Raw genomic sequence first — 13,768 nt, 5'->3', positions numbered from 1 at the left:
AATAGCTTCGGCGCGACGCGTATGCCGCCTCCAAGCGCCCTCTGAGTGCCTGCACACGACCACCAGGCAGCCAAGATGTCCAAGTGTGTGCATATAAAGTTTCAATGCTGGAAACGCACTGGGAGCGGCTCTAGACGCTGCCGAACTGGGCACTTTGGCAAGCCTGTCTACCTCTATATTTGAATATGGATGGGCACCGGTGTTAACTGGCCTAAAAAACTGTGAGCGCCGAGCCACCAGGAGCGACGTCCAATGCAGTACAACATGCATTGCCAAAGAGTAGTCCAGGTCCGACACAGTCAAAAGACCGCCGGGACGCTCGATTCTGAAGCTTTTCTGCTGCCTTGCATCTGACCGCAGAGAAGCGATAAAAATACCCATCTCGATGGATCTACCGTGTTCTGTTCGGTTTCGTAGCTACTAACCCAGTTTTGGTACGGATGATCTGATAATTGTACTTGATTTTGTAAATTGCGACAAAACGCGCACCTCCACGCGTTCCATAAAATATTGGCACCAAATTCACACAACACGGTTTACAGCGCGGAGTATAGGCTTCTGCGCCGTCTTGGCCCAGTATTTTTGCACTCTCGCATTTGCCGTCGTTCAAGAAGACGCCGCTCGTAGCCGCCACAGTCAACCCAGCAAGTCTCCACGCGATGGACTGGGACCCCAATGCAAGCGACTCGGATGGCTACATCTGTCCGCCCTGTCCAGTGTTCTACCCCACGGCGGAGGAGTTCCAGCATCCGCTGAAATTTATTTCCAGGTGCGGTAATTTATCCTTCGTCCCCAGCACCACCTCTTCTCCGCCCTCACGGCATGGCCAGCATGCCCCAAGGCTCCATTCTCAGCAATTCTAGCTGCTTGGAAGGCTCTGAGGGCATTGCGACCGGTATCAGCCAGCCAAACAGTCTCAACAAGTCTCAGCTTGATACCAACCGACGCGGCCTGTCTGAGGCGAGAAGAGGTGGTCTACAAGGCTGTAGACGAGCACAAGAGCCCCATGCTGCAGTTGGTAGCACTTGCCCTTGAGCTACTGGCTATGGTCAATGGCTGGAGACCAGAAATTCATTTCGAGTGCAGGAGAATGGTGAGAATTTCGTGCTAACGTGTTTGCTGTTCGTGTCTTTTGTCCGCAGCATCCGCCACATCGGAATGCAGGCCGGCATCTGCAAGATTGTGCCGCCGAAGGGCTGGCGGCCACCGTTTGCTATCAATGAGAAGACCTTCCGCTTCCGCACGCGCGTGCAGCAGCTCAACTGCATTGAAGGCCACTCGCGCGCAGAAGGCCAGTTCGTGGAGGCTCTGCGGCTCTTCCTGTATCAACGCGGCCAGCCCATGAAGGAGCTGCCGCGCGCTGACGGTCAACTGGTCAACCTGCGCCTGCTGTACAAGACCGTTGTTTCTCTCGACGGCTTTGAGGCTGTCTGTGCGAATGGCCGGTGGGAGCAAGTTGTGCGACGTGTGGGCCGCACGAAAGCGGCGAGCGAACCATCAGAGGAACTGTGCAGCACCTATAAAGCACACTACGAGGCCACTCTGCTTGCCTACGAGAGGGACCAGCATAGTAAGGAGAACAGCGACACAAAAGAGACCAAGGTGAAGATCGAACAAGTGCAAGCCACACCTTCCGGAGCAAGTGCATCAGGTGACACCAAGGCGACTCCATCGTCCAGACCTCGAACACTGAGCGGAAGGAAGCGCTCGTTTCCTACAACTAGAGATGAGGATGATACAGAAGAGGAAGGTGTACGCGTGAAGCGCACGCTGTTCTCCGAAGGCGAGCACACTAGCAGCGAGGAGAATGACGGCCACTCGACTACTCCTCCGAAGCCAGGGAAGCCACAAATGGACCAGAAACTACGGCTCCGGCAACGCGATCTCGAACCAGAGTCGCTCAAACCTTCGCAAACCCGCAACGTGCGACTTGGCGCGCCAGAGATTCAAGCTGGACAAAAGTTCTACCGGTTCTTCCCGGGCTCAGGTGCCATTCTAGCAGAAGTGAAGCGCGTGTTTGGCGGTAAAAAGCCCCACGTCGCCGTGCGATACGTAGAAGATGGCTCCAATGACGACGTGGAGATGTCCACTATGGAGATCCTCATCGCCAACGGCTGGGATGCAAATGCGGCTGAGCTGGCGTACAATAGCGAGATTTGTCAGGTTTGTCTTCGTGGCGATTGCTGGGACAGGATGCTGCTTTGCGACGGCTGCAACAGTGGACAGCACCTCTTCTGCCTGGACAAGCCGTTGGCTGAGGTTCCTTCGGGCGACTGGTATTGCAAAGAGTGCGTCGAGGACGCGGACAATAGCAAGGCAAACCCAAAGTTTGGTTTCGATATGGGCGCTGAGATTAGCATGCTGAATTACAAGGAGCGTGCCGATGCGTGGAAGCGGAACTACTTCTCGCTGCCACCAGATGCCAATCCGGATACAGCGATAAGTGACCGTGACCTAGAAAGGGAGTACTGGAGGTTGCTGAGCATTCCTATGCATGAGCAGCGACTTGAAGTGCAGTATGGTAGCGACGTGGACACTGGTGCCAACGGCAGCGGATTTCCTCGTCTTGATTTGAAAATGAAGACCTTACGGAGTGTTACGAAGCGCTGGAAGAACTTGACCGGCAAGGCGAAGAGTGACTACGTTCGCCAGCTCAGTGAGTTTTTCTCGCACGGGCTCCGTGAAGGCTTGTCAGCAGCAGCTGGAGGAGACAATCACAGCCCAGACGCGGCGAAGTCGCTGGAAGAGCTGCTGCAGCGTTACGCCCAGGATGACTGGAACTTGAACAACATGCCCAAGCTGCCGGGTTCCGTGCTTCAGCACTTGGACGAAGACATTAAAGGCGTGATGGTTCCGTGGCTGTACGCTGGGATGTGCTTCTCGACGTTCTGCTGGCACGTGGAAGACCACAACTTTTACAGCACAAGTTACTTGCACAGCGGTGCACCAAAGACGTGGTATGGCATTCCATGCGCCAGCGCGGAGCTGATGGAACGTACGATGAAGGAGCTTACGCCAGAGCTTTTCGGCAGCCAGCCAGACTTGCACATGCAGTTAGTCACCATGTTCTCTCCCAAAACGCTGCGAGAGCACGGCGTGCCGGTGTATCGTGCCACACACCGGCCGAATGAATTTATCGTCACCTTCCCGTCCGCTTACCATGCCGGCTTCAACAATGGTTTCAATTGCGCCGAGGCTGTGAATTTCGCCACCGTCGACTGGCTGCCGTGGGGTGCCAAGTCCCTACGAAAGTATCGCGAGTTCCACAAGCTGCCAGTGTTCTGCCATGAAGCGCTCGTATGCACTTTGGCCGAGACTCTCGTAGACGGCAGTGACTTCGATTTTGAACACACGGAGTCGTTCTTGCTTCCTGCAGTTGAACAATTGCTACAGGATTATCGCGAGTTCCAGAGACGCGTTGATGACAGCAACAGCGAGATGCACGTGGCAAAGCGAGAGGTCATGGCTGACTTCGAGAAGCACCAGCATCGTGCTCTTGTTGGTGCAGCTGATCCTGAAGCTTCGTCAACTTCTTTAGCGAGGCGTAACATGGTGGCGCGGACTTGCAACAAACCGTCCACCTCCCAGAGCAGTAGTTCTGCACGTGGAGTCAGAGGTGCAAGCAAGATGAAGATGGAGATGTCGAAGCCGTCGATGCGACCTACCAGAATGGTGCTGTGGGCAGGTCGTTCCGGCAAGGATGAGGGTCTTCGCTGTGTCACCTGTAAGCAATACTGTTATCTCCAGGCCGTAGTCTGCACTAGGTGCCGCCCGCCGCATGGTAGTAATGGTGGCCCCACTGTGGGCTGCTTGGAACACTATCCGACCATGTGCAAGTGCGGAGATCCGGAGAACTTTGTGTACTTGTACCGCCACGAAGCTGCGCGTCTCGAAGAAATGCTCACTAACATTCGGAACCGATTGAATGGTGTCAGGGCCTGGAACAAGGAGTGCGACGACGTCGTTCGGTGCACCAGAGAACCAGGCGCCCAACCTCCAGCAGCCAAACCTACAGTTCTTGACTTAAAGCGCTTGTTAGCGCGTGGCAAGTCGTGCGGTGGTGCAGATCGTGAGCGCTTGGATACGTTGGAACTCTCGATAGCTGGCGCTGGCCATTGGGATGCTCGCGCCAATCAACTACTTCGCGCCCTCGAAGGCAAGCAGACCCAAGGACTGAGCTTGAGCATTGATGAGTTTGAGTCAATGTTGGGGGATGCAGAGAAGTTAGTCATCGAGCCTGCAGCGGTCGGAAAGGTTCGCGAGGTCGTTGTGGAATGGCGTGCAACACGAACGTCAGCTACCGACATGCTGAAATCGACGGAGGTGATCCTGCTAGACAAGTTTACCGACAGAGCTCAGCTTAGGTTGACGTCGGCAGATGCTTCGTCGTTTATCCCATCGATGGGCGCTCCCAACGTGTTGCTGCACGAAAACGTGCGCTTTGGTCAGCTCAGCACGGCAATCACCGGTGTTCAAGAGCGTCTTCGTGCAAGAAAAGAGAGCGCTTTTGGTGGTAGTTTGCTGAGTCAACTGGCAGGTGCGCAGCGCTACCTGGAAGTTCTTTGCAAGGTGAACATTTTAGCCGCTTCCATCGTGGAGAGGTCTCGAGGAAGCACTGCCATGGGTGCGCCGACTCAGGCACACGCTGAACGTGTTCTAACTGAAGTGGACGAACTCCAGCTAGGCGACTCTCGTGGAATTACTAACGCCGAGATCCTGCGCAAGCTGCTGATAGCTACCCAAGCCGAAGCTTTGGAGGTGGATGAAGCGCTGCATGACCACTCAAAGAGCACGGAAGAGCTAGAGGTACTGCTTCGACGAGCAAGGGCATTCCCCATCCCTCCAACAAATACGCAGGAGCTCGAGGATCGCCTTGAGAAATGCCAGATGTGGGAACGACGTGCGCACCAGATTTTGAATACTGTCTCGGGGTCTGGTACGTCGACAAGTTACAAGTCGATGGTCGAGCGACCCTCGCTGGAAGATGTGGAGATTTTCTACGCTCAAGCAGATGCGCATTTCGTGTCAAGCTCGTCGCTGCTGCGTCGACAAGTTCACTCGCGTGTGCAAGACTGTCGACGCTGGTACGACGCCGTTCACGCACTGTTCTTACGTCCGTCGAATGGTCACGTGCCTCTCGGTCAATTCTTACAGAGTGCGCTGGATAAGGTGCAGCAGCAGCACCTGCCGAGTGGTGACCAGGCCATGCAGCTGCATTCGCGATTGCACTGCGTCTGTCAGCAGGTTCTCAGCGAGCGAGCTCAACTTGTTACGTGCCAGCGCTGCCAGCGGTACTTCCACCCTCAGTGCGTGCCGGAGTTGATGCCACAGCAAGCCAAGGATGCCTTCTTGTGCGCGTCGTGTCGCCCTCCCCACCGGAAGCGCGCAGGCCACGGCACGACAGCTCATGCATCACCGCAGATATTTTGCGTATGCCGTGGAGTCGACCAAACGCCCATGATCTGCTGCGACTTCTGCGATGAATGGTATCATGCGGCGTGTGTCGATCTGTCTCCGCGAGAGCTCGACGGTATTGAGGCATTCCGCTGTCCGCGCTGCTCGCGTCGACAGAACCTTTACTATCTCGACAAGAAGCTGTTGCGTCGCGAGTGTATGGGCCGACGACCAACGCTCGCAAGAGTGGAGAGTTTCCTGAACCAGATGCAGACCCAGCTAGTGGCCTGTCCTCCCGGTGCTCACGAGTTGCTCGCTTACATCCACGCAGTGAAGGGTGTCGAGAGCGATGTCAACGCATTCGTCCACAACTTCGCGTTGCAAGAGTTCTCGCCAGCAGTTTATGCCACGCCAGACTACGCCAAGACTCAGGAAGCCGCCGTCTTGCGGTTGATGGAGCGCGTGACAAACCTGGAGGTGGGTCTGGAGACAGCACAGACTCAGCTGGGGGCCATGCACTGGTGCTTGCGAGCGTGCCATCTCGTACTCGGCCCGCATACCCAAGCCCCGCGGTACTCGCATTTGGCAGCCCTGCTGCAGGACGTAAGAAGTCAAGAGCCTGGATTTGTGTTTCCTCGGGAGGAGTATCGGCTCATGCAGCTGACGATCGCAGAGCGCGTGAGCAAAGCTGCACAATGGCTACGAGCAACGAAGACACTTGAGGTTGAAGAGTGGAATGTCGAGAAGGCACGTCGACTGCAGCGCGAGTCCGAGGAGCTGGGCGCTTACCTGGAGCTGCCAGCGACGGAACTGCAGCTTGTTCAGGGCATCGTAGCTAGTCACGAGACCGTTGTATCGACGGGGCCAGGTTCTGACGAAGAAGAGGAGGAAGAAACGTACGCTGAGCAGCCAGAAAGCCCAAGCACCATTGCCTGGAAGATGCAGCGACGCCGGTAGAGGGTAGTCAGTAGTTAGCGCACATACCAACTTGCACAAACACAAATGTTCTATAACCCACACACAAATGCAAACGCTCGTTGGTGAATGAAAGCACACCTTGAAGGAGACGCCTACGCGCTCGTGGGCGGTGGCGTCGTGCTTTGCTTCTGCTTGAACTCCGCCCAAAGCGCTGGTGGGAATTGTTCCAAAACCCGTTCGCGCATGTGAGTCTGCGTCTCGGCGTGGATCTCACGGAACTCTTTCTCTCCGTGGTCAGCCTCCGTCAACACACGCGGCAGAAGCGCGTCTCCATCCTTTGAGCTCTCATCGTCGGACGACACGAAACGTACTTCCTCGTCGGTCATTTCCTGGTGGATTGCCACCTCCACATCAGCCTGCAACTCCGTGAAAATCTACAACAAAACGGCACGAAGGTCCCAAGTAAGACACTGCAAAAACTACTACTTCAATCGAAGCGAATCATACCTCCCATTTGGGGAAGTTCTTGACCACCTACGCGAGCAGCAAAACGAGGAGAAAGCGAGAATGTCAGCCCTTGCCTCTAGCAGAATAAAAGCAATTGGTACACGTCTGTACTTACAGAGAAGAAGGTGTGCACAGGTGGATTCCGATATTCGCGGGTAGTAGGCAAGTTGAAGCTGAAGGGTTTGTCCGAAGCGTAGAAGACGATATTGGCGGCATCCGGCTCGTCCTCCTCCTCCATCTCACGGAAGCACTTGACGTGCTTGAACACGCTCTGCAACGTGCGGTAAATGGATTTTGGCGCCACCGCACGCGGATCTTGCATGTACCCGACAAAGTTCATGACTAGAACACCGTCGGCCGTAAGCCAGTTGTCTCGAACGTGCATCATTTCCTCTCGGACAAAGAATGCAAAGGGGTTCCAGCCTGTGTACACGTCCACAATGAACAGGTCGTACGGGTGCTCCTGCTCCGTCTGAACGCCCAAATCCGCCGGTTTGCTAGCCAAAAACTGGAGTCCGTCCATCACGAAAGTGCGTCCATTCGGGCACGTCTCCTCTTCAATCTCCTCCTCATCCTTGGGCGGGCACCGTTCATACTGGAAATAGTCCGCGGCCTGGGTCACCACAGCATCACTGATCTCCACCACATCTAGTACCAAACACAGTAAATAAGTAGTCTACATGGCAATTTTGGGGCTACATTTTGACGAATCTACCTGTCGGGATGCCCATTTCTCGCAGGAAGCTCGGTACTGTGCCAATGCCCAGTCCGATCTGCACCGCCCGCGTGGGTTTGGCGCGCAAATAGGCGGCGCACTGCATGATGGTGAAACCCGGGAACGCCGTCTGTTTGCGCAGATAGGGGTCGTCGAACTCGGCCCCGATGATGGTCTCGTCGTACAGCAGGTGGAGGACCCCATTGCGACGCACCACCGCCACGACGGACGCGTCCTCGTCCAGGCGGCTCACTACCGTGTACTCGTCGTCCGTTGCAGGCTCGTAGCGGGTGCCCGCGGGCTGCGCGGCCACAGATGCAAGCCCGAGCAGGAGTGTCAGCAGAAGGAGCGTCATGGGGGGGATTCGTCAAATGAACTTGTAGCGGCTCGTGTTCTAATTAGGTGTCATTTGACAAATAGGTTTCACAGACATATCGATTTATACAGTGCTAATAAACTATATTTACGACTTTGGAAGACCACTGTATTACGGGCTATCTATTTTGAAGACTTGTATGGGTCGGAGGTACTTGAGTACATTTGCACATGTACTGACGTTGTTGCCTCGTTCGGTATCAAAAGTATTGGTTGTTTCACGATTCAATTGTGTTGATACTTATGATATAGCCTTAGTTTTGTGAACATATAGCCGAGCTGCGATCGCTCGGGTGGACTGAACGGTTGTTAGAGACGCATGATGTTCGGGGCATCGGACAGTCTCTGCAGGTTGAACATGTCGTGGAGTGCCTGGGAGCTGACGCTGGGACGCACCTGCGAGGCGGCCTGGTTGATGCTGCCCTGAGGGATCAACGGCAGCACGGCGCTCCCCATGGCGATGGTGACAAAATCGTCCGCGCAGGGCTCCGCCTCCATGCAGGGCTGTGCCAGCACCGGCATCTGCCGCGTTGAGTTGAAGATGTTGTAGTTGGACTGCGAGCGCATGCTGGACTGGCCCAGGTCGTCGTACATCATCACACTGGGACGCAGCAACGGGTGGGGCTGCTGATACGGCACGGACGTGGTCTCGTAGAAGAGGTTCTCGTTCTGAGCCATGAGCACCAGACGGATCACGTGCGCGTAGGCGACCGAGGTATCGTGCAGCTCGAAAAGCAGCTTGACGACGCTGTTGAAGCGGAACCGCGTGAGGCGGAACCCAAACTTTGACAGCACGTCTCGAAGATCGTCGACCTCGATGAAGCCGGTGTTGGTTGTGTCTCGCGCCTTCAGCTCTGTCTGGAGGTCCGAGATGGCCAGCTCCTGCTGCGTGAGATGCTGGAGTAGCGTGGTCGCAAACTCGGACCGCAGTCGCACCACCTCGCTGAAGTTCTCCACCACGTCACAGAGCGTGTGGGAATCGATGCGGAGTATGTTGCTGACGATGACGAAGTCGTAGAAGATGTGGCGCTGCAAGAAGACGGCGTTCACTACGAGTGGGAGCGGCACCATGACTGCGGGCAGCGTGCCGAAGTCTTCGTAGATGTCGTCCAGATCGTACACGGCACACTGCACGAACAGTGTGATGAGGAATCCATTGAGGATGAGGAGCAGCATAACGCCGATGTGCCAGCCCTTCTGGGAGAATGAGCGGAACTCAAGGCTAGGCGACCCAGCGACGACGCCACTGAGGCTGTCTCGCGCCACTTCCTTCTCGTCTTTGAAGTAGTTGACGACACGCTGGAACGTGGAGTTCCTCTTTCGCTGGCTTTGAATGCGGCGGTACTCGAGCTCCTCGTGGTGCTCCTGGATGCTGCTCATGACTTCCAGGGCCTTGTCTGCCTCTTCATTCTGCCAGGCGTGTGCCTCCTCATCAGCGATAGCGCTCAAGTTTGAGACCAGAGTGGTCTTGTTATCGCTGTACGCGGCAGCGTGCAGAAGCTCGTGCATGCAAGAACGGAAGTAGAAGAACACCATGATGTGGAGCAGCAGTAGCACCCACGCCATCATCATGAAGGCCTCGACGAGCTCGTGGCTCTCGGGCAAGTCCGTGTCCAATGTTTTGAGCACTTCCAGCAGTCCACAGATAGTCCACGCAACGAGGAGAAGCGCCACCCACATGGATGGCTCGACCTCGATCATGTGCGAGATCTGGTTCGCTTGAGCGCGACTGAGGTACTTGGAGAACGGGAAGAGCTGCGGCAGCCCAAAGCGACGAAGAAATAGGCGACGAATGAGCCGCAACTCGATGAGCTGCTTTTCGTTCGCTCTCCTCTTGGCTGCCCTGCCACAGCAGCACAGCGTTTGGAAGAACGACGGCCCGGCCTCTTCAGCCTTTTTGGCCGCGTTGACCGAGTTGGCGAGGTCCTGTGTCGTGATCAACTCGGCTCGTTCTGCCCGGTCGTTCTGGTTGCGGAGCAGCAGGAACACTGCCGTCGACTGCAAAATGAGGGCGAGTGCCAGCAGAAAGATGGTCAGGTCGGCCACTTGGAACGCGATGATGGTTTTGCTGTAGCTGTCGATGTCGGGGTTCTCCTTGAGAATCTTGAGGCCGAGACTGATCAAACCCAGCACCATGAGCTCTCGGTACACTTTCTTGAGCATGTGCTGATACTTTTGCGAGGGAGGGAACTTGTGTTCCAGTCGGTGCAGTGCTTTCTCGAAGAGCACGAGGCAGAAGGCCAGGATGCCGAGGTGGATGAGCACTCGCCAGAACTCGACATCCTCTCCTACCTGGAAGAGAGACCCGCCTGCCATCTCGCTCGCTTTATAGGAAGTGAGCTCCCAAGTCCATCATCGCTTTCACGTCGTAAAACGTGATGACGAGCGGCACAGCGCATCGGTCCTTTACTTTCGGACTGTTAATATAATACGTAGCATTACAGACGACCAAACCTGAACCATAGAGGAATCTTGGGCTGTGTACCGTTTCCCACACGCCCCCGTAAGATCCCAAACCTTGAGCATCCGGTTGGCAGACTCCTTCTTCGTATTGCTGTTCGTCGGTATGAGCCGGGCAAGTCAAGCACGTGCCCACGGCATTTAACGCGGACGACGTCTCTATCCTGGTGTGTGGCGACCATGATCCCTAAAACTTTCAGGTTTTACAGCCATCGCATCTTTCATTGCATCGCGCAGGATAGCCGCGACGAGTCTCAAGCTCTTAAGCTTTAGTTTGTGGCCGACGCTAAAGGCAGGCCAGGACACATCACGATACGATCCAGCTTTGCCACCGAATCAATCGATGAAGCGTATTATGGGCCCAATTATTGGTATTGTACAGTAATGAAAAGCACGAATGATGTCACCACGCAAGCGCATACAGGAGCTCGGCAAGATTATGGCTCGGGTAGAGACGTCCGGAGCCCAGCGGGTTGGTGACGTGGATACTTCACCGATCCAAGCCGAGTGCATAAAGCCCTGGACGCTGGAAGAGACACTAGTCTACAGACCCGGTCATCAGGTGCAGCGAAAGCATGTTGAGCGCGAAAATTCGCTCGTCAATACGTCCACCAGGCTGGACACCAAGAATGGTCTTCAACCTGTGTAGCCTCTCCAGGTGGCTATGCTCAGTTTGCATAATCACGCAAACGACTTCAACGACAGCACCACCCCCGAAAAAAAAAAGCAGGAGCTACGAATCCTCAAAGGGGTCGCGCGCGGGTGATCGAGACGCCTCTACTTCAAAGTATCATAGTCCTAGCGCAGGATGACGAGGAGGATCGTTCGAACACCTCTACATGTACTTCAAATCATCGTTATCGACAGTGCATCGATGCCGGCAAGGGAGCGATTTCGAGGCGATTATTTGCTGGTTAGGGCACACGCACCGTACGACAACTACATGCATCGCTATCCAAATTCTAACTTCCAAAAGCTTCAGAACAGTGTTGCTGGTTTACTAGGAAAGGTTCATATTACGAAGTTACACTTACAATATTGAGTTTGGTGTCGCGCAAAGCTAGAGGTAGCTGGTGTTCGAGCGTATGCGGGAATCCGAGAGTCTCTGCAGATTGAACATGTCGTGAAATGCTTGAGAACTGATACTGGCTGATTCCTGCGCGCTTGGATTCCCACCGCGGTGCGAAAGAGGCGCCAATAGAAAGCTGCTCATTGGAGCACCCAGGAAATCGTCTGGGCAGGGTTCTGTTCCTATGCTGGGCTGGGCGAGCAATGGAAGCTGCCGCGTCGAGGCGTGCAGATTGTAGTTCGACTGAGATAGTACGCTGGGCTGTCCGTCACTATCGTAGGCCAGCACACTTGGACGCAGCAACGGGTGCGCTGCCTGGTGAGCGGCCGATGTTCGCTCAAAGAAACGTTCGTTCTGAGCCATGAGCACCAAATGGAACACCTGGCTGTACGCGACCGTGGTGCCTTCAAGCTCAAACAGCATCTTGACGACGCTGTTGAACCGGAACCGCGTGAGGCGGAACCCAAACTTTGACAGCACGTCTCGGAGATCGTCGACCTCGATGAAGCCGGTGCCGGCCGTGTCTCGCGCCTTCAGCTCATTCTGAAGATACGAGAGGTCAAGCTCCTGCTGCGTGAGATGCTGGAGTAGTTTGGTGGCAAACTCGGATCGCAATCGCACCACCTCGCTGAAGTTCTCTACCACGTCACTGAGTGTGTGTGAATCGATGCAAAGCGTGTTGCTCACAACAACAAAGCTGTAGAAGATGTGGCGTTGGAAATACAGCGCATTCACCACCAACGGAAGAGGGACCAATATCGCCGGGAGCGCTCCAAAACCTTCGTAGATCTCGTCCAAATCGTACACGACGCACTGCACGAACAGCGTGATCAGAAATCCATTGAGGATCAGCAACAGCATGACGGCGACGTGCCACAACTTGAGGGAGAAGAAGCGAATGTCGATGTTTGGAGATCCATCCACTACGCCGCCGATAGTCTCCGGTCCCCTTTCCTCTCCGTCACTGAAAAACTCTCCAATGAACTGGAGCGCTGAAGATTTCTTCTTCCGGCTTCGAACTTGTTGGTACTCGAGTTCCTCGTGCTTCTCCTGAATGCTGCTCATGATTTCCAGTGCCTTTTCAGCGTCCTCACTCTGCCAAGCCTTGGCTTCCTCTAGCGCGATCGCGCTCAAGTTTGCGACGAGGATGGTTTTGTCCTCACTGAAAGCTGCTGTTCGGAGGAGATAATGAACGCAGGAGCGCAAATAAAGGAAGACCATGAGGTGAAGCAGCAGCAGAATCCACGCGACAATCATGAAGGCCTCAACGAGTTCCTCACGCTCCGGCATGTCGGCGTCCAATGCCTCAAGCAGATACAGCAATCCGCAGATCGCCCAGGCAACGATTAATAGCACGACCCACATAGATGGCTCAACCTCAATCATGTGCGAAATCTGGTTAGCTTGAGCGCGACTGAGGTACTTGGAGTACGGAAAGAGCTGCGGCAGCCCAAAACGACGGAGGAATAAACGTCGTAGCAGCCGCAGTTCGACGATTCTCTTGTCCGTAGCCTCCTTGTTGACCGCTACTCCACAGCACAAAACAGTATGGACGGACAGAGGTCCAACCCCCTTAGAGTCTTTTGTATCGTTGACCAAATCGGCCAAGTCTTGAGTGCTGATGAGTTCGGCCCGGTCCGCCCGGTCGTTCTGGTTGCGGAGCAGCAGGAACACTGCCGTCGACTGCAAAATGAGGGCGAGTGCCAGAAAGAAAATGACGAGGTCGGCCACTTGGAACGCGATGATGGTTTTGCTGTAGCTGTCGATGTCGGGGTTTTCCTTGAGAATCTTGAGGCCGAGACTGATCAAACCCAGCACCATGAGCTCTCGGTACACTTTCTTGAGCATGTGCTGATACTTTTGCGAGGGGGGGAACTTGTGTTCCAGTCGGTGCAGTGCTTTCTCGAAGAGCACGAGGCAGAAGGCCAGGATGCCGAGGTGGACGAGCACTCGCCAGAACTCGACCGTTTTACCAACCTGGAAGAGCGATCCGCCTGCCATGGTGGATTTTGTGAAGTGGGCAGAGCGCTCCACTCACCAGCGACGTCTGGAGCGCAATATGGTATCGAACCTGAGGCAGCCAGGCTTTACAGATTGGTAGGGCACTATCATGTGCTTTGCCCTCCCGGCCAGACCTCTTGGTGCTGTCCTTCGTAGCTTATGAGCCGGGCAACCTCAACACCGTAACGCTTTGCGATCGGGTTGGCAACGTATAGCGCTGGTGCAGCACTTCTTCACTCGAGACTGACGGCGGACGTTGAGCCCCTGAGCCGGACAGCAGTTTCATGTCATTGCGATGGATAGCCGCTGTAGGTTAGCCTTGATTTGTG

At 55.1% G+C, this 13,768-nt stretch overlaps 4 protein-coding genes across 4 annotated transcripts; 1 reads left to right on the top strand and 3 right to left on the bottom strand.

The window, feature by feature from the left end:
- Window positions 1–659: 659 nt before the first annotated feature.
- On the top strand, window positions 660–6,351 carry KRP23_7962 (Lysine-specific demethylase 5C; the record flags this gene model as incomplete). The annotated part of the gene is made up of 2 exons (XM_067893342.1): window positions 660–769; window positions 1,143–6,351. 2 exons carry the CDS (start codon window positions 660–662, stop codon window positions 6,349–6,351), a joined length of 5,319 nt encoding a protein of 1,772 aa, XP_067745134.1.
- Window positions 6,352–6,464: 113 nt separating this feature from the next.
- On the bottom strand, window positions 6,465–7,889 carry KRP23_7961 (uncharacterized protein; the record flags this gene model as incomplete). Its single annotated transcript, XM_067893341.1, has 4 exons — window positions 6,465–6,746; window positions 6,820–6,846; window positions 6,935–7,467; window positions 7,535–7,889. 4 exons carry the CDS (start codon window positions 7,887–7,889, stop codon window positions 6,465–6,467), a joined length of 1,197 nt encoding a protein of 398 aa, XP_067745133.1.
- Window positions 7,890–8,218: 329 nt separating this feature from the next.
- Window positions 8,219–10,225, bottom strand: KRP23_7960 (uncharacterized protein; the record flags this gene model as incomplete). Its single annotated transcript, XM_067893340.1, has 1 exon — window positions 8,219–10,225. The coding sequence occupies one exon, from the start codon at window positions 10,223–10,225 to the stop codon at window positions 8,219–8,221; it is 2,007 nt and encodes a 668-aa protein (XP_067745132.1).
- Window positions 10,226–11,429: 1,204 nt separating this feature from the next.
- KRP23_7959 (uncharacterized protein) lies at window positions 11,430–13,439 on the bottom strand (the record flags this gene model as incomplete). The annotated part of the gene is made up of 1 exon (XM_067893339.1): window positions 11,430–13,439. The coding sequence occupies one exon, from the start codon at window positions 13,437–13,439 to the stop codon at window positions 11,430–11,432; it is 2,010 nt and encodes a 669-aa protein (XP_067745131.1).
- Between the last annotated feature and the right edge of the window lie 329 nt (window positions 13,440–13,768).

This window comes from Phytophthora ramorum, assembly GCF_020800215.1.
Source record: "Phytophthora ramorum isolate Pr-102 chromosome Unknown Phyram_PR-102_s0006, whole genome shotgun sequence".
Lineage (NCBI taxonomy): Eukaryota > Oomycota > Peronosporomycetes > Peronosporales > Peronosporaceae > Phytophthora > Phytophthora ramorum.
Note: the sequence above shows the minus strand (reverse complement) of the source record. Positions and strands in the feature narration are given on the sequence as shown.